At 36.7% G+C, this 21,278-nt stretch overlaps 1 protein-coding gene across 1 annotated transcript in view; it reads right to left on the bottom strand.

The window, feature by feature from the left end:
• Window positions 1-21,278, bottom strand: part of USH2A (usherin) — a 397,775-nt gene that overhangs the window by 89,408 nt on the left and 287,089 nt on the right. The window contains exons 47-49 of the mRNA XM_062573566.1: window positions 14,820-15,018; window positions 6,458-6,626; window positions 3,243-3,464 (exon numbers count right to left, since the gene is read on the bottom strand). Coding sequence (XP_062429550.1) covers window positions 3,243-3,464; window positions 6,458-6,626; window positions 14,820-15,018 — 590 coding nt within the window. The remainder of the gene's footprint in view (window positions 1-3,242; window positions 3,465-6,457; window positions 6,627-14,819; window positions 15,019-21,278) is intronic.

Here is a 21,278-nt window from a genome sequence, read left to right as displayed (position 1 = left end):
AGCAAAATACCAATAAAAAAGGATTTTGTTTGTAAATCAGCTGGAGTGTGTGTGTCATGCTTTATGTATTTATGTTTCATATGAATATAATGCATTACAGCAAAAAGAAAATCCATGGGCTGGAAAAGACACTTCTGGCTAACAATGATTTCTGTCAACAGTTATTTCATGTTCATCCCCAGCAAGTGAAAAAATTTACAAACATAGCTGAGTGATGAATTACTAATTTAGTAAATCTGCAAAAGCAATGCTTTCAAAAGGGAAGGAAAAAAAAAGTATTAAAAGGCTTAGCCCTTGGAGCCAGAATAGAGGATCAACAAAATACAGAGCCAGTGTACATTGCAAGCTACTCCAGAAATCCTTGGCTTGCATGTGGGTATTGCAACTATTAGAGAATGGGAACCACAGCAGTACAAAACATCATCTTTCATGATCCTGGGATGTCAGTACAGGGGCGTTTTCTTTTTTTTTTTTTTTTTTTTGTTTTGTTTTGTTTTGTTTTTTAGAGAGAGAGAGAAAATCCAGAAGGAGTTTGAGCTCACACCATGCTTTACAGCCAGAAAGGGACAACTTTGGATAACCACTTTGAAGCAGTGGGGTTCAGGAAGGTTGTATGTATACAGCGGCATCACTGCCAGCCTTTGCCAGTAGATGTCTCTGTGGTCACCCCAGCTAAATAAGGCCATCAAGGGGTGGAAAAAAAGAGAGAAAAATAAAACGCAAGAAAAGAGGAATTAAAAAGAGTTAGAGCAATATGAGATGGAAAAAATACCTCTTGTTGCAGGACAGACTCTCCCAAAAAGCTGCTCAATGGTAAACAATAAAGTTCTACTGTTCAAGTCCTTAAACCAACACTACATCCTGGGTCTAGATCCTGCAAAAACGTGTTTCTTTCACTAGTTCACTGGTTATGAGCAACAATAAGGCTTTGCACAAAACTTCAGCTTTCACTGATTACGTTTTTCTCTTCTGATTTTTTTCAAGGAACAGAACTTGAAGCAAAAGCTTTAAATTGTCATTATATTTTAAAATATGTCATCCATTGCCAAATACAAGAGAGAGCATCAGAAGCATTCCAGCTTTTGCATAAGGTTGCCTCTGTTACCTCTATCTCTTCTGGACTATGGGAGTAGCTTTCCAATTACCATATTCTTGCAAAATTCTACTTTCCCATTTGCCAATGATAAGTAAATTATGTTTTTATATGAGAGTATTTTTCCATTAGATTCATTACAATAATAGGGATAGAGAGCAAATAGATTTTGTGCCTGGCTTCTGCATTTTTGTGATGTAGTTAGCAAGGCTGAATTACGCTAAGAAATTAAGCAAAAACCTATTGAGCACGATGTACATGATATGATAAGAAACCACAGTCTATTCCATGCTTAATGCAAAGTAATATGATCTCTTTTCAACTGCAGTGCAAATTCATCATTCAAACATGGGTTTGTGTTCAGCTGTATGATGGCTCACAGCATAAAGTCCTCACAGCAAACCTGTGAATGATGAAAAAGCTACTGTTTTCTTTTTTAATAGACAAAAAATGTCACCGTGACCCATTCTCAAGAAAAATGGTGTAAATGATACAGTGCTATAGGTTAAACACCTTTTAAAAAGAGGGATATAAAGCTTTAAAAATATATATATTTAAGAAAAAAATCTGTTAAGAATACATATATACTGAAATGAAGAACATAACTTTCATCCCAAGATACCTGTATTACACTCCTACACAACTCATCTGCCCAGAGAGAGCAGTAAAAACATAAACGCTACCCCAGCAGTTCTGTTCCAACAGCATCTGTTAATTCACTCCATTTATAAAATACATATTGACAAAGACAACTGAACTGGGACCAGGGAGATTTGATTTGGTGTGAGAAAGTCAATTCAATGTGATTTTGTTAAAGGGCTCCTGCAGGCAAATAAAAGAGTTTAAGTAATAAAGTACATAAAGAGATGTTTTACGAGCCAGCCCCGTCTTGTGGCAGCCACACAACGCACTGCTCTGCAGGAGGGCCTTGTTCGGCGCTCGTATTGCGAGGCCCGCGTAGGTGCTGTGGACCCAGGGAGGGGGAGCTAAAATCACGCAAGCTGTGCGGCTCACAGAGTACGCACTCCGTGATTCGCCACTGCAAGGGAAAGGTGGCACAGAAACCACAGAAAACATCATAATGACTATTTAGTTGAGCCCTTTCTGACAGTCGACACAAAACTATGGTACTTCTAAAATCACGGTGGCTGAAGGAGGCAATGAATACAAAAAAGAAGACAAAGGAAGAGCTATTTTTTGGAGAAAGGAGTTCAGCCTTCAAAGCTGGGTAGCTAAATTAATTATACAGCTAGATGGTCAAACTGACATGCCCATGGCAAAAGCACTGCATCGCTAATGTTAGTACATGAGGTAGAATTGGGTACTAAACCTTCATTATTTCCATGTTTGGGAATTGGGTTTCCCTTCCTGATTGCAATTGTTATTGAAGTCTTTTTGTCAGGTTAAGAAAGCCTAAGGCTAATGGGATACAATTTCTCTAAAAACCATGGAAAGAAAGGACATATGAAAATACCTGAATAGGGTTTGTAATGATACTGCCCATCTCCCTCACCAGCTAGTCACACAGTGCCTTACAAGGAAATAAGGTTCATATTGTGCGTCTGGGAGATTTCCTATGATGTGCGAGAGGTTAACATGTGAATGGGCTATGCCAGATGAACCGGTGACTAGCGCTAGGTAGTAATTTCTGTTATTTTTAAATAGCAGTGGGTTATGCTGTATTTTACCTCTGTGTAGACGCACACAAGGGACATGTCTCACCAAATAACACTGTCATCTTAAATTCCTAGGTGAATAATCACGTTTCTGCAGAGCCAGTGGAAAATCCCTGTACTGGGAAGCATTGGGCACAAGGTGGCTAGCTTTAACCTCAACAGTTGTCTTCAAGAGGGGACTGGTCCTATTTCCTGATTGTAATAATGGAAGACATTGCATGTCTCTTCTATTTTCTGGAGCATCTCCACATCCCCCAGGATCTTTGACAAAGGCAAAGAAGAAGGGTTATCATAAACTCACAATCTGGAGTCCAGCAGAAAGGCTGAGTAAAGCTCAACATCACTTTCACAGAACTGGCATAACCACCTTAAGTCTGTCTGAGTATGTCACTGTTGAATGGCTAATGTTACAAGAGATCTAGAAAGATGAAAATCCTTTTTTTTTTTTTTTTCTTGAGAACTTAAGAGTTTACCTGCAAGAGGTCTATGCACAGTCCCCTTTTCTTCATCACCACAGCAAACCAGGCCTGTACTTATCACTTCTCCACCACAGCACTGCTGATTAAAACTGTCATGAAGTTCTCCACCACAGCAGATTTGATTCCCTGATGTGGAGTAAGGCATTCCCTGGCAGCAGGAGTCACCAATTCCAACTGAAACTCTATTTTGCTCTTCATTAGGGCAACACACCTCTCCTGTCAATTTAAGAATAAAATTAAAGATTTTATGCATATACAGCTCTTGAAACGCATGAAAGCTTTCAGCTGATAGCAACAGGTATCAGTCTGGGGTTGCACACCAGTAACTTCATGTACAAAAAGTTCCACATGAAAGCACGGAATCACTTGGTACTTTAGAATATTACACAATGTAATATTTATTTGCAATAATTAAATAAATATGCATTCACGAATTCAGGGCTAAGACTCTGTAAGACATAAAAATGCAAGCATGTCAAAGGTAAATTGAGAAGAGCAAGAAAAATTACATTTGTAAATATAGTAATTATGCAGTAGAAATCTTGTAAGTATAGGCAGCTACACAATACAGAGAACTCGTTATGATTAACAGAACAGTCTATTTATTCTCAGCAAAATTTCCTTGTCTCCTCAAAAGTCATTCCAAACTTGTTTTGAAGGACTGATTCATCTTACTGAAAGGGTTTTTCACTGTCATTCAGGCCTTCCCCTCCCAAAGAACTTAAGAATTGGGCTAACTCTAAACATTAGATAAAGCCATCAAGTTCAGTGCAGCTGGCTGCTACTTAAGAGCATCAGTCTTTGCAGGACAAAGTCATAGGGCAAGATTGTCAATTAGACTGGCATTATAACGGTGGGCCATGGTGGGATAAACTGTGTGCTACGAACAGAGTGGATATTGATTTTTTTTTTTTTTTTACAGTGGAAACAAACTGATTGTAAATGCCAATAATTTTCATTCACTACTGTCTGCATTTAATCTGAACCAGTGTTCTAAGAGTTAAGTAATTGTATTATCTTCCTCTGTTGGAAGGTTTTCTCTGGCTCAAAATATCAGTGATTCAAGTCTTGGAAGAGTAAAGAAGGGGTTATTGTTTTTAGTGATGGTGATTAAAATATTTGGATTCCTGGTGCTTTATTGAAGAAATACATTTTGATTTTTCAAATTCATTTTTCTTGGTGAAAGTAATATTTCAAGATGTTTTTCTCTGAAAGTTTGAAAATTTCAGATGGTCAACCTTAAACCTGATACAACTTTTGCCAAATACAAATATGTGATGCAACTGTAACACACAGGAGAGAACACTATTCTCCCTTCCCACAAATTCCTTGTCAAGGAGGTGCCCAGGTCTTAGTAGCAATGTTTGTTCTGCTCTGCTTTAAGAATCTGTCCTCCCATCTTAGTTCTGGGATGTAGGTTTGCACTTCTTCCTGCACTAGTGTTTCACAAACTGAGATTCCTGCCTTCCTCATTTGTAATCTTCTTGCCTTCAGCACAGTGCGCTTCCGTACATCTACAGCTATCAAGCTGGCCAAACAACATCTGGGAAATATGTATGCTTAGACAGTTTCCTGTATAAATAACTTTATCAAATAAAGTCAATAATAAACCAAAAAGATGAGAATGAATTTTTAGAATATAATAGATATAATCTGTTTAGGTTCTTCATCGTATTTTCTTGCATTCCTCAGAATCTAATTTAGTTACTACACAGAGAAAGTATTAAAACACAGAATGTAGCTTATGTCTATTGGAAATAAAACTGTTTTTTTAAAAAAACTATTAGACTTAAGACACAAAGGATCGGTAACCTTCTCATTAACCTCTCAAAATGGGATCCATTCCAAGCTAGGCTTGAAAATGTTCTCTCTCTGAAAACTACCATGCAGTCTTGCCAGTTAATTGTTATCCTTATCAAAGAGTGACCCACATTAACATTTAGCTTGAGGTTATTAGCATATTTATAAAAATAAAAAAGAAAAAAGTGACCAATATTGTTCATGTTGCTGCCCTTTAGAGAAGGGAAAGAAGAGAATGCAATAAATATACTTAGGAAAAAAAGTCTGTTCAAATCTCATGTTCAAATATTCAGTGTTTCATGCTTGTAGACTGCTGAGTGAACAGAAACTACTTTCATATATATAAGACATTTTGTTTCATTGTACTTTTCTTTCTTGATGTAAACAACATTAAGCTAGTTAACACAGACCACTGGATGGGGACAGAGGTCACAGTATAATCTTTCCAGTTCGGTATACTGAGATTAATGAGGCCAGCAAAATACTCTTGTCTGGCTCTTCCATGTGACAGCATTTTTCTGATGACATCATGGAAGGCATTTTAATATCGTGATATATGAATTACTTTTCAAGGGATCAGAACTTGGGATGTGCTGAATGCATTGGCAAAACTTCAAGTATTTCTGAGCTTAGCGAATGTGTGCCAACTCATGACTAATGGAAGCATTTTAGCTCTTGACCTGACAATTGCCTACAAAGAGATATATGCTCTGAACACTGCCCCCTGAAAGGACTCTCCTCCCCCTTTTCTTCCTCTCTCCCTGTTAGAAAGCCACCAACAAATAAGAAAACTAAACTCTGGACAACAGAACAGAAGTGCAGTTTTGGCAAGTTCCTAAACTGTCCTGAGAACAGGCTAAGACAAGGATAAATTTCCATCACAGATAATATATGTGAGATACTTAGTTTGATTTGTAATGTGGGTAGAAACAAATGGCAGAACATGCACAAACATGTAGAAGTGAACTGATCTTTAATATCGACCCCAAATACTAGCAACTGTTCCATAAAAGAAATGGTTAGGGAAAATCATATGGGGTCAAGCCAAGTAGAGAACTGAACTGCAGCACTGAATAGCCTGATGGTGTTTCTACTAAGCAGAACTGCCCTCCCCATTAAGCAGCAGCTACTGCAATTAAGTAGAGTTTGGCATAAATTATTTCTCTGGGAAATGACCCAATCATAAGCCTTTTTTTTTTTTGTATAAATGGTGTGTACTGTGTTTAGAAGACAAAGTCAGTGCAATTCTCTTTGCTTATCCCACTGAGCACAAGTCTAGAAGACCTCTAGAAATATTGATAAATCTCACATTTATTGCTACGCATTCGCTCTCTTTGGTTTAACAGATACACCAACTTTGTTGTTTTGTTTCTTTCAAGCACTTGAAAGCGAAAGAAGTTGCCACTTACCTGCTAATACTCTAGTGTAATAACCACCACAGCATTGATGTTTTGGTTGTACAGCATGTATCTGACCACCACAACAAACTCCTGATGAATTAAGAATAAATGGAGCATACTTCTCCTCACAGCACTGGAAGCCAGGTTTACTATCATGCAGAATCCCATTACAACATACCTAAAAGTAGTTTACAAAAATCAGGAAGGCAGTATCTGTTAAACAGAACATAGCATTTTCACTGACAACACAATGTATATAAAAAACATGTACACCACATTATAGTTCTGATATTAATATGTCTGCAGACAAATAAAATGTAACACGGCCTGTGCCCTCCAGCATTATTAGACTTCAATAAACTACTGTACATCTGACAGAATGCTGCTATTTTGTGGCCTTCAACCATACTGCACCTTAATAAAATAGTCCATTAATATGAATCATCTTCGTATGCCTTGAAGGCTGAGTCTCTCAGTGTTGACTATATTGCAACATACAGATATAATCCACCCTCATCCTATCTTTTTCTTTTCCACCAATTCTTTTTATTTATTTATTTATCCACTTATGATGAGATATGTCACCTGAATCCCTTATAAATAGGAAAAACAGAATTTCCCAATATGAGCTCCTGGGTCTTCTTTCACATTAAAATAAGTGGAATTGTCTTCTCATAATACATGATCACTTATTTATGACCACAGTTCTTCAGACAATGTGATCTCAAGAGAATATCATTTATGTAAGTTTTTTTTTTCAAAAATAAAATTTACATGGAAATGATTTTTGAAAAGGCCTTTTAACTGTAGAATTCTTTCTAGGTACTGTCAAGAAAATTATATGCTTGAACAATCAAATAATTATTTGTATACTTATTCCTATGCAGATGGAGTGACATACTGTATACATAACAAATCATACAGAACAGTCACCAGAATCACTGTAAAGTGTAACCTCAGAACCTGCAGTCAGTGCAACTTATATTAGCTAGCAGGCCACCTCTTACAGCTAGATGGAAAATGCCGTTGGTAGTACAGCACAAGTACTTAAACAGAGTTGCTCCTCTGTATTCTTTTGACATAGAGCACTTCCAGCCTTTATTTTAACCATGTTCTAAATCAGGTCATCTTAGCAGCAGAACGAGGGAGAAAGCAACCCTCTAGAATGATCTTTTATTTCCCTAGGCTCAGGACATGGACTGATATGTGAAGAGTAAAGAACTAAATAGGGTGACAATAAGAAATTCTAAATGTAATATATATTACATTTAGAATGTTAACATAAATGTATACATACAAGAACACACTTTATTAATTTTGTAAATTCATTAACAAATTCGTTCTGACATATACATCAGTACATCATACTGTTTTGTTCCTTTTGAATGGCCTTTACTCAATCAGCCTTGAGAGGATTTGGTTTCTGAAGTTACCATTTGGCATATATAGCCCAAAATTAACACAGGGTGGTGCAGAAGGTATTCCTGTCTCCTCACAGTATTTTGAGGTTTTATAACCTTTCATGCTGTGAATTGTCACACAGTTTTCTGTTTGCCAGCACACTTTCTCATTCAGCATCTGTGTTTTAGATCACTGACCTAGTTGAATTTTGTCATTTTCTGTTCAAGAATTTTGAGTCTCTGTAGATCCCATTATATTATTTTGCTGTCCACCTTGTCACTGGTAATATAATCCAATCTATGAATTTAATTAACCGACTGATTCTTTCTTCCAGATCATTAGTTAAGATGTCAAATAAAACTCAGCTTTGCACCTCTTCTCTGCTTCCAATCTTTTGGATGTTTTTTTATGACTGGCACATACTCCAGACTGATTTTTTCTTAATTTACAATTGGCTCCAAAGTACCTAGATTACTTCATCTCTCTACATTTCCAAGTCATTTAAAGGCATTTTTGATGACATCAGATCAAGTAGAATTGTGCCAGTGTCCTCAGAGTAAACTACATCTAGCAATAATTCTTGACACTTCTAAAGAATGTCCTCTGCTCTTTTACTGTATGCTTAGCTCGAGACACCAGAGCCAGTAAATACTCTATCTACCTTCACAAAAGAGGGCAAAGACACATTCCTTACACATTCTTGGTCCCAATTTGTGTGTTCTTTGGGATTGTGCCTCCCTCTGTGATCTGTCTAACTCAATTTCTCTGCTTCTTTTCAGGGATCTCATTTGTCATTCCCATCCTGTTTCCTTCTTTTCACCATCCTTCTTGGACACTATCCAAATTTCACCGAACACAGTCTTCCCGCCCTATACAGATAAAGAAACCCTGCACATCTTTGCATTACCAGGCTCAAATGGTTGAGTGGCCATTTTATTTTCCATGGGATGTTTCCAGTTTTAAGAAATGCCTCTTCTCTTGTCAATCCTCGAAAGAAAAAGCTGCTCTGCATATTCCACACAAACACTGGAGGGCCATTTTATTACTTACTATAAAGCATTTTGATTGGAAAATTATTTGTAAGAATGTATGATTGCTAACATCTTCTCATTTCTTCCCAAATTCTCTCAAAAAAATCATCAGCTGAACACCAAACTGTCTTCCAATGGCTCCAGCAGTTTGCTTTCCTTGTTAAAAATGGTTAAAAATCCTCAATATTTCTTAAGACCCCAAAGATAGCTTCCAAAAAGAGGACTAGTCAACTCTAAAGCACATCCAGACCCTCATCTGGCATTACCGATTGATATAGTTGGTGCTATTATTATGTAGCTCCATAACATCCTCTGCAGTCAGCTGTAAATTGTGAAATAACACTTTTTTGGCAGTCCTCTAAAGACAGTTAGTTACTATCTTCATTGATATTCAGCCCAAGGATTCTGCATTATCAATCCATAAAATAAAATGCATTCAAGTAATGCTAAAATTATGTCATAGACAAAGAAGAAAAGCAGATAGATTGAAAGTTATAGTGGCTAAAGGTTATTATTATCTCATCCTCTTAGATCTAAAAGCAGCAGTCCAAACTGGATGTTCCACTGTAACTCTGTATGTGGAAGCAGAATCCTTGCAGTGATCAGATACAGCTACACCAACATTTTAAGCAGGTCTGAAATCTCGCCCTAGTACAGAGAATGACATATGCTTGCTAACTGGGTCTTTATTATCTGTGGAAATGATGCAGAAGACTTATCCTTACCTACCATGGGAGCCCTTAAAAACAGTGGTGGGCTGAGTTATTCACAAATCAATCCTGTATCTATCCTACTGTTCAAGCACACAAAGGGATGGCGACCCAGGAGCACCGGGACTGGAAAGGGCCAGCCATAAAAGCTAACTAGGATACCTGAGCAAGGCCCAGCTAGCCACGGCACTAGTGCAGAATAGCTAGATACCTTATCCGAAAGGCAAGGTTACACAATTTTTTAAACAATTTAAAAAGAAAAAAAACTTTGAATTTAATCTATGCAACCCTTTCTTAATTAAAATTGTGTCATCCCTGATCCGTCTGCTTGCTGAAGACTTTGCTGAAGGATATTATCTGGCCTTATGGACACATGCCAGTTGAGCTAGGACTGATTTACTCAATAAACAGATGTGCTAGGCAGCCATGTTTATCCTTCTTGTCAAACGCTTGCTGCCAGAGCCACTTTGTGAAATAGCAATTCACAAAACACTCTAAGGAATTCTTATTAGCTACTAGAGTTCATTAAAAATTTCTGCCTGTGGAGCAAACACCAGAGTAATGATTGACCCATCATGTTCTCATGTGAGATGGAATATTTTAAATTAGCAAGAATCATCCTTTCTTTTTTATTTAAATTATCCCCAAATCTATTAAAAAAGCAGCCTTTTTTTTTTTTTTTTTTTTTTTTTTTTTTGGTAAATATCCTTACTCTCCCACTTTGCTCAAACTGCTCCTCTCATTTAGTAATTAGTACAGCCTTAGATCAAAAACCCACATGAAGAATTCACTATTATTCTTTTAAGTTTCTACACATTATCTTAATAAAACAAGTTTCATTTCATGTTCTTCAGGTGTGTTGCAACACACACTATAATTGAAGTGTTATCTTTTTTGAGGTTCTGAAACCTGAAAGAATTGAAAAAGCTTTGCACAATAGTGCTAGCATTAATAGTAAATCTCACATAAATATTGATGGAATATCCTTCATCAATGTCTAGATATGTTTAAGTTTCACCCCTGAAAGCTAAAGTTAAAACCACGATTTTGCTTCTCCTGTTCTTAAAGAAATGATTCCTGCTGCTACTTTTAACAAATGGCACATTAAATCTGATGAGCAAAGGGTTAAGCCTATATTTCCTAGTAATGTCAGAGTTATATTTGATTAGTTCATTAACTGCAGATTTATGTAGTTTGTCGCTATTGAAAATAAAAAGTACTCAAGCTGCATTAATACTTTCAATCAGGACCCTTAGAGGCACTGAACTGTATGCTGTGGCTACTGTATTTTACTGTTGATGTTCATATTCATGAGTCATTGTGTATTGAAATTATTAGCCTTTTTGCCACTATTTTAATTACATTTAACTGTTTAATTATTTTTACTGTTTTACTGTATCAGTCTCATTATTTTCAGAGCTCATCTCAGGATCCCAGTAACAACAGAAGGACAGGTTAGTAGCTACATGGATAACGAGAGAATGCTTTCAGTATCGGTATTCAGATGGGTGAAGTCTGGGTACATTCCATTGGTAACTGAAGTACATCTCGTTTGTTAGATTTTGCAATGCATTCTGTAATCTCATGGTTTGCAAATTCAGATACGAATAGAATTATGGATCACACCTCACTGAAAATGCCTAGGAAAAAGACTGAGTTTTGGCAGCTTGGAAAAACCCATGCAGCACACACCTGTTACAGAAAAAGGTAGTCATATGACATAGGGACCCTCCTGACGGCCAAGAAAATTCAGCATGGGACTGTAATCTCAGCTCTTATGCAAAATTATAGGCGAAATATTCCCAAATATTTCATTCAGGAATTACAAATTTACCCAAGCCTAATAGAAGCACTAGGATAAGGATACCAGCCACAGTGTTTCATTAAATTTAGTTATAACAACAATTCGTAACACTGAACCAGAGCACTAGAAAACAGTTAGAACCAAGAAGTAAAGATCTGATCCAAAGCCTATTTAAAACAGTAAAATCTTTTCTGGTCTTCATTAGGCTTAGTATTAGGCCTATGAGTCCCTGAATGCGCATATGCACACCTCTCTTGTAGTGAAAAGGTCATTTGCTCTTTTAGAGATTCCCAAGATAGTTCTGAACAAGTTGGTTTGTTTACACAGCACAGTGCCACGCAGAGATACCAGCCTGGATCTCAAATGCAGCACCCATATACTAGTGCAACTCTGCACCCAGGCTAATTAGTGCTGCCTTTCTGACAAAACTATGCTACTTTGTTAGCTGGAGCTAATTCAGCCAACGTTAGCTCAAGAGTCTCTGCATCCCACTCTGCTGCACAGTGAAAACACAACCTTTTATTCCTCCTACTAAAACACTTACATTTGCATGGATAGAGGGGAATGTATCTTGGTGATCCACCATGTAGATAAGAAATGATAACAAATCCTTCCCTTGCTGTAGTGCCCTGATGCTGCCAAGTGTCACCCACAAACCCATAAGGAAATCTTAATATATAACTGAAATCAGATCCCCAAATGATTTTTTGTATAAATGGCCTAGTTGTCTTCCCACTTTATACTTTTGAATGCAAAGAAATTGTAAGAGAAATTAGATCCACTGTGTCTTGCATACAAAGTGTAATAAATAAACTGAGCAAAATGTCAGTCTCCTTTTGAGGAACTCATAACCTGTTTGTCTATCCAAACTATGTACATACACTTTATATGCCTTCTATAACTAGTCTATCATCACATTTGATATGTATGAAAAGAATATCTATGTGGAAAGATATTTCCATACCTAAAGAAGTTGTAGAACAGGTTAAATGAATAACAAGCATTTTTATAACTATTATGCCTCATAGAGTGCTATACATTAAAGAAAAAGAAACAGAGAAACAGTAATCTGCTAAGTTTACCCACTATATTTATTCTATCCTAATGGAATCTTAGCTCTCAGGAATGGGAGAGAGCTCGTCATTTGGTAGAGGAGATGCACCACTTGTGATACAAATGTGGTTGAATGGCTTCAAACCAACCATTTCCAAAGGACAAGTTCCAATCACAAAATGTATTGTAACAGTTAAAGGTAGCAGTAACTTCTTGGCAGTCTCTACAGGGAAAGCAAGAATAATGTAGGCTTACAGCAGTATTATTGTTCCTGCTGGAGAATGTCATCTTTACAGGTCAGAATTGTGCCATATTGGTGGATTAGAAAGATGCTGCCACATCTGTTCAGTCTCCTTGGCTAACAACTCACAGTAAACACACACAATTAAAAAAAATGAAAAACACTGGTAAAACACCATCTATTTAGAGAGATGCCATCTTATTTTCCTAAAAATGTCCAGTAGGTCCACACAATAAACCAGATGAAGTATCAGGAGGGCAAAAAGCCACCTACAAAGATTACTTTTATGTGTGTGTGCTTCCTTCAGTTTCCTGTGAACTTTCCAGATATTTATAATATGTTCATTACCTAACCAAATAGGACCCACTCCTAATCATGAGCCTGGTAGGCTCTAACTACCAGGTGTAAAGAACAAACAGATAAATGACTCTGTTCCTATTTCCTTACAGCTATATGAGTATAATAATACCCCATTACAACAAAGGGTAGTAAAAAGGCTGAAATTAAAGTTTGTGAAGTGTTCATAGGTTATAGAGAAGAGCACTTTAAAAAAATTGCAAAATTAATTGTTAAAAAGTCAGGAGGCTATAAAAATAAATGGACACTCTCCAAGCACAAAGTTACCATAAACTTGCACAAGACTAAATAAGTAAAAATGGAGGAAAAAAAATCTCTAAAATTAATATGATACAAGTTTAACTCATCCACAGGCCAAGAGGTCTGCAAAAACATCTATTAAGTCAAACTCCTGAAATAAGTATATTTACTTTTTAGAACCAAAGACTGCCCATAATTCACCTGCAAGGTTTCAGAAATACATGTGTATAGTATTGTTTTCAAGGCAACCCAAAAGCTAAAGCTGTGTCAGCTGGAATAATTTATATTTTGATCTGAACCCCTCAAATAACTCACTTCCTTAATTACTGTCTTGTCTGACAGGGAATCTTGTGAATATATATTGTTTGCTTTAGTCACTGAGCATGTGATGATGCTTTTGACAAATAGGGACACTATTTCATTACATTAAATCTTACCTTCAAACTAAGAGTTTTCTACCTCATTTGTCAATAAAAACCATTACAGGCTCCTACTATGCTATTGATCCTACTCCTAAACAGGAATTAATATGAAGATTAACCTGAAAATGGCCATAATTTAAAACCACATCTGACAAATCACAATGGATCCCATTCAGAGCTGCTCATCACTGTCATGTAACAACCACCTACTTGTAGCTGAATCTAAATAGATTTTCTGTACAGCAGAATCTAGTCACTCAATCAAGAAAAAAATGAAAAAAAAAAAAAGCTAATCATTCTAATAACCACTATTTGCCATGAAGGTTTTGAGGAATGATTCTATGCTTAGGGAGGAGCTTTAGAGTTTTATTGGTGTTTTTGAAATTCTGCACCTAGAAAATTTCCTATGGCCTTTTTGCGGTCCAGTGCGATTGCTTTATGCCAATGGAACCATACAAACTACCATTACGTACTCCACAAGTAGACATCTGAATACCTGAGCTGACAAAAAATCTCCTCCAGCAGTTTACAGCGTCTGATCTGTGGCACACAGCTGAACAAAACTGACTATTCCAAGTAGGATACAAAAATACATACCAAACCCTATACAAATATACATGCACCAAGTAATTTCACACAGTGGGATTGGATGAGTAAATCCAAGAAGCTGGTACTGGCACCACATTTCCTGTTATATGTGGTTTGTGAGATGTGAAGATGATCTGTGGATTTGCTTCAAAACTGCACTACTTCTCCAAATCAAATTGTTAATGTAAAACACATTCATAAATACTAACCAGTTCATTAGGGCATTTCTTCTGAAAGGAGGAACAGTCAGCAACCACAGACTTAAGACAAGTGAATCACTTGTCATCAGCAGACTTCTATGTACACTGCTAGAGATTTGCACACAGCTATCCATATAATGAGCTCAAACAACCAATTTCATCCTGAAATGTTTCCAGAAATGCATCACAGCCTTGATCTTAAAACATCAAAGATGCAGAACCCTCCACTTCTCTTCCTCCCATGATTAAAGAGGTTTGGTTTACATACCTATTCCTAAAAGTATGATTTTTCATTAAATTTCTAACTGAAGAATACACACTTACCTTCAGCTCTGGATGATAGCACTCTTCTCCACAGATATTTTCATGCCTTTTACATTCTCGGGAGATGCACATTCTATCACCTTTGTTGCTCCTTGGAGTCTTTGCTGGGGAACACCTCTGCCACGCTTTACGTAAGAGATTATATCCCAGGATAATGCCATTTGGCTGTCCTGGTGGTGCCCAGCTGATCTGAAGAGATCTACAATAAGCACAAAATTAACATCTGTTAAATTATTTAAAGTAACATTGGTATTTATATTTCTATTGATACTTACATTAAAATACTAGCCTATAATGGTTCCATTTATACTGTTCATATAACATAAAATATTTTGAAGTGTCCAAAATCCTCTTCTGGATGGCAATTTTAATAGCTTCCTTAATAACCAAGTATTTGAAAACAGTATCAATATTTGATAATAGTCTGCAAAAATGAATCATGTGACCAATCAAAGTCTTTAAATATCTCACATCTCATAACTCTATGAAAAATATATGTTGGTTTGAAACTTCTTCTTTGATATGAAGTTAATAGAAAGTAACAACAGTTCATTCAGCGACCTGAACTACAGAAGTGCAAACCTCTCCTGCAAGTACACACACTGATCTCCTCAGCCTATAGGCAAACATTTTTGATTCTTTTGAAAAATATGTAAATGAATATTTTTCAGAGTAATATAAAATTGCTACATTTTTAAAGTTTAGTTTTACTGTAGCATCAATAAGCACTAGTTCTCTTCTATGCATAAATATTTTTATTGACATAAATTTGAAGTGAAAAATGTAAGTCTCTCCCTATTATGAGTAAGACTCAACTTCAGGCTCTGAACAAAAAGGTATGACTGCAGCAGCCCCCAAAGGACTGTCTGTAAAACAAAATACTGTTGCTGATTTCAGGCTTGAAATTAGACCATCTTCAGTTTAAGAAAGGAAGTATCTTATGAAAAAACCTGATGTTAAATTGCAGTATGCCTGCCATTACTAAAATGTGCAGGCATGGGCTCCAAAATCGCACTTAGCGTTACAAATTTCTTTTTTTTTTAATTCAAGATCTCAAAATTGACATTAGAAACAGAAATATGCTCCTCTTGCATGCATATTTTCAGATGTACCTGTTTACATCGATATTTCAAATTAAAACTCAATTCATCTCTTGCATTATCTCTCCGGATTACAGACTTACATATGGCACTAATTTCTTTCAACATGACTTTCTTGTCCAGATAGAGGGTAGAAGATTCTAGTGTATGACTTTTGCTATATGTAAATAAATAGGAGGCTTTACAACATTTTTTGGTATATACTGTGCTCCAAATACCTCTTTTTAATATCTACGTCCCAGTTACACAGCCACTGTCAGAATGCCAGTGACATCATAAATTAGCATTACTTTAAAGTGAAAATGTTACAGTGAAACAGCAGCTGCTGAGATAAACCTTGACATCTTAACAGAATAAAAATAACCAAACTATTATTTCACTTCCTTGAGGTATAAACAGATTAGTATACACAGCAATAAGCGTTTGGAAAACAGGAATTAATGTCACCTATGAAGAAATAACTTCACAGGTGACTTGTAGAGTCACCATTATTATTCCAAGGTCTTCATCTGAACCATAGACTTAATTCCATACTCTATATACAGCTATTTTTCTACTCATTACATATTCTACCACATGTGTGCAAACACACACACACACACATTTACATTTAAATAATGTTACAAGACCTGACTTAAAAACATAATAGCAGGAAAATATATTGAAAATTTCAGAAAAAAAGATAAAAAGAAATGGGAAAGAAGGCTAGTACTTCAGCCTTTTTAACTACCATTGCAATTCTCTCCTAGTCTTTGCACAGTATAGACCATAGGAGCAAAGAAAGCATTTCTAGCCGTATTTTTGAATGATTTGCTTTCTGTAAGTCTCATTAAGACCCTGAAGGGTAGATTTTCAAAGTAATGTGCCAGTTTTTGCCGTTTTGCAAGTTGTATTTCTCTCTAAAACAATCTCAAATTACGTTTAGTAACTGATACAGCGATTTGAACATTTTGCCTTTGCTGTAAATCTCACCATGTATTTTTTTCCTTTTTAAAAAGCAACTACTGTATTATGATTCAATTCATAGATACATATTTGGGGTGGACACAGCCTGGCATCAAGCAGACCTACAGTGGCACCGATAAATCATGGGGCACACAGAAGCATACTGACCAGTGCTACTGAAAGGGTACAGCTCCATATGACCTTCTAATGGAGCCACAAGTGTGGTCACTTACAGAAAAGCAGACTCTGTCACAATTTTATGACTGTTTTACTTACAGTTATGTCTACACCTTCTGATGCTTGCTACCCATGAAAGATCGTGGTGTTTCTGAAAGCATCACAGCAAGAACAATGCACAGCTCAATTAAAAAAATAATCAGCAGCAGGGTTTTCATGGGACTGAAGAGCTGAATGAGCCTTGAAGTTTTTCGACCCCCACCATCTTGACTAATACCCCAGGCTGAACTGAGCAGGTGCAGATTTACTGGGACACTGTGGGTACGTTCATATGCAACCAGCTGTAGCAGTGACACTGCACGAGGTTATGGAGACTGTCCACCCTCTCTTCCTCTTCGTCTTTAGATAAACTGGAATTGTGTCTACTGATAGTAAGTGCCCACAGCCTGAACTACAGAATCAGACCTGCAAATTCTGCAGATTATGCACAAATGAATATATAATTTCTGGCATGCTAGGTGTAGTCCTTGTCTGCTCAGAGAAAACTTCATCTCAAGCGTGTGCAATTTATAATAGTTCAAACGCTGCATGACTGTTGTCAGTGTGGCTAATATATTGAAGTAGGGCTCATCTTCCACAGAAAATGCAGCCTAAGTAGGTAGTTGGGTTCACAGAAAAGAACTGCTGCACACTGCAGCCATGAGGCATTGCAGCAGTTCCAGAATATAGAAAAAAGTTTCAAATGGATCCACCAAGATAAATTTATTTATTTTAAATAATCCAACAGACTTAACTTCTTCAGGTCAAGCATGTCTAGGCAATTCATTCATACATTTTTAAAAATTCATGAAAAATATCAGTATTTCAGAGTTTTGTTATGGTATCAGACACATTCTGATAAGGCTGACTTTGGAAAAAATTCTGGTTTTTGTCTGCTGGAAGTATCATCAGCTCCAAATGTCCCGAGGTCATGGAAAGAGTTCCTTCTGATTTTTTTTAATCCAGTAACAATGACTTAACCATGAAGATTAAAAATGTAGTAAACCCTCACTTGTGCATTTTGAGAGTGAAGGTTGTGTTAGTCTCATCAAATACAAGGGCTAAATTTAAAACTCAAATCAAATCTAAGAATCAACAGATTTACTCTCAAGAGCAGGAATAAAAAATCACAAGACTCACACGACATTCTTAAGATAGGGAACACTGCAATTATTAATGCCCAGTGAATCAAATACTTTCCTCAGCAGGAGATCACACATACTGAATAATTTCTTCAGCATTCTTGCACGACAGTTAACTACCAGCTGTATCATGGACAACACTGCTAACATAATTAGTGAGGCAGTATGACACAGCACAGAAGTCTGATAAATGGCATTATGCTTCTGTTGTTATTACAAACTTCTTTGGGAAATTTTTGTATGCCTTGTTTTTCCCATCAATGAAGTGAGGAGAGTGATGAGGTTTCTTCCACAGGGCCACTGTCCTGGAAGGGCGAAGTGCTAATACTGTGCTTGTGTTTTGCCTGTCCTCTGGACTATTCTGATTAGTTGGTCACAGACTGGCTGGATGTGATTCCACAGAAATCTATCCCAGCATTTCCTATTCATCCATACAGCTATGAACTGCTTTCTTTATTCTGATGTAGTTTCCACCAATTTTCCCAGCAGGGAAAAGCAGACTTACTGGTGTTTAGTTCCCCAAATCCCTTTGGAGAAATCTGCACCACACTGTCATCTTCTGTTCCTCCAATACCAAGACCAATTTAAAGGACGTTTTACACAGCAAAGAGTTTGGCATTTTCATATTTGAGGTCATTAGAACTCCTGAGTGAATACCAGCATCCCAACAATATATTACTCTGTGTTTTATCCATTTGTTCTAAGATTTTTCTTACTAACATATTAATTTGACATAGTTCCTCTACCTCATTCCCACCACCAAAAGCATTTGATACAGAAACCTTCCTAAGAACTTTGATAGTGAACATCAAAGCAAAGATTTCATCTAGTTTTTCTTCAATGGCTTATCTTATTTCAGGTTTTCTATTACACCCAAATCAGGTTTTCTGGTTCCTCCCATAATGCACAAAGGGCTTTGTATTTCATCAGGAAGCTCTGAAGGATTTTCCCTAGTTTATTCCATGTGGTGTTTCAAAGCCATCAACCTTTTAATTAAGCACTTAAGCATAGAGTTCCTCCCAGGGTTCATCCGCATTATACCTTAATTTTCTGAAAGGTACAAAGCTGCCACTAAATATTGCTATTTAAAAACTACCTAAATATGCCATATTAGAAAGTGAGAGAAGTATTTTAAAAGAAATCAGCTATTTTCCAACACACCACAAGAACTTCCTCCACTACACAAAACTTTAATTGGCATCCACATGTATGCAATACTCAGAGAACTGTATAATCTGTGCAGTAAAATATGCCTCTACAGAGACAAATCCTGAGATCCTAATTCAAGGAAAATGTATATTTGATTTTAATAGGACTTACCTTTACCTAAAGATGCCTTCTTCCCTACACCCCAAACAAAATGTAAACAAAGAATATAACAAAACAAAACCTGACTTAGACTTCAGAATTGGGTCCCATACTATTTTCCGTTTGAAGTTTGGCATTATAAAATAGTTGTTTCAGGACTGCGACCTTTTGTGCCAAGTTTCAGCCTGAAGCTGAGTTATTAACTGTAAGGGGTGGAAAAGTAAGGTATTTATAATGGCTCTGGTGGTATAACCTTCATTAGAACAGTTTGGATGGAGCTGCTATCAGAAAGACTTCTAAGAAGTTGGTTGGTGAAATTATAATTTATGTCATGCAGCACCTTGAGGCAAATTTTAAAACAATTATTTGTGAATGCTACAAAGACATTATCCTACAGCATTCTCATCAATAATATAGCCCCCAAACTGATTCGGAAGTGGAAAAATGCCATGATTCCAATTAAAGACAATAAACTGCATGATCTGTATTATATCTCATCTATCCCATGAGCCTCTAATGTAGAAATGCCTTTTTCTCTCTCTGATGGCAGATAGGTATTAAAATGTCCTCTTGTCTATACAAACCGCTTTTTTTTTCCCAAGCTTTTTCTTTTATGGAGGATAAATAAGCAAAATTCATATTCAGCCCAGCACCTGCTGAGGCTGTCAGCTGTAGTGTTTGTCATATTTCAATCAAAGCTGAAGCCAGCCAGTCATTTTTATACTGCACAATCCCTACATACTCCAGGACCAGAATTAATGAATTAGCTATTGATTAAATTCCACTCTAGCAAATCCACCGTGGCAAATAAATGAACTACCCGGGGCACGTGTAGGCCATGGCCAGACATGTCCGGGCAATCGATCAGTGGTTAGTATTCTTTTGGGATATAAGAACAGCTGATGATAATACGACATGTAGGAAAAGGCAGTGTAGAAACAGAGTGTGTTTCTGGCTGAGCAGATTAGAAAATAGGGAGGCATTTTTGATCGTTTTGCATTCATGTGTTATGACATATTTAGTCTATATATAATAGCAGAAACATGCATAAGTGTTTGCAGTAGAGACAATACAGACAAAGGCATACATAAGTTAAAGCCAAGGGCAAAAGATGAGATCCTGAATTGAGTTCTTATCATCAAACAAGCTTTGACTATATCTGTGTGTGTGACAGAAAACTAGCAAGCTTAATTTCACCCTTATATGAAGACAAATGCTGAATTCAAACAAAATGTAGAAATGATGAACAGCAAACAAAAATCTTTAAGAGATTGGAGGAGTGAATCCATTCTGAAGGCCATTTCTGAAGGCTCTGATGTTAGATTTCTGTTATTTTAAAAAAGATTTCTTCTTGTTTCTACAAAAGAAACACTGCTAATGAGCATACTCCATCAGACGGGTAATAAAATCACACCAACAATAACATACACTAGGCTAACTGTTTTATTGTTGGTGTAATTTTGATAAATGTGTTGGCAAGCATGGTTTTAGTCTGTCTTTTGGAACACTTTGGAGTCCTTTGGAGTATTAACTCCCAAATAAGCTCTGTATATGTTACTACTCAGCTGCTTCTGAAGACTGCAAACCTGACATTCCTTTTAAAATTAAGAAGTTGGCCCGCGACTGTGGAGGAAGTGGAGAGGCAGAATTTAATCAGTTCTTCAAGAAGACACAAAAATGCATGCCTTTTAGGATAGCTTATTAATTCTTACTGTTGTGTGTGTCACTTTTTTTTCCACCATTACTCG

Source organism: Rhea pennata, chromosome 3, assembly GCF_028389875.1.
Source record: "Rhea pennata isolate bPtePen1 chromosome 3, bPtePen1.pri, whole genome shotgun sequence".
NCBI classification, from domain to species: domain Eukaryota; kingdom Metazoa; phylum Chordata; class Aves; order Rheiformes; family Rheidae; genus Rhea; species Rhea pennata.
Note: the sequence above shows the minus strand (reverse complement) of the source record. Positions and strands in the feature narration are given on the sequence as shown.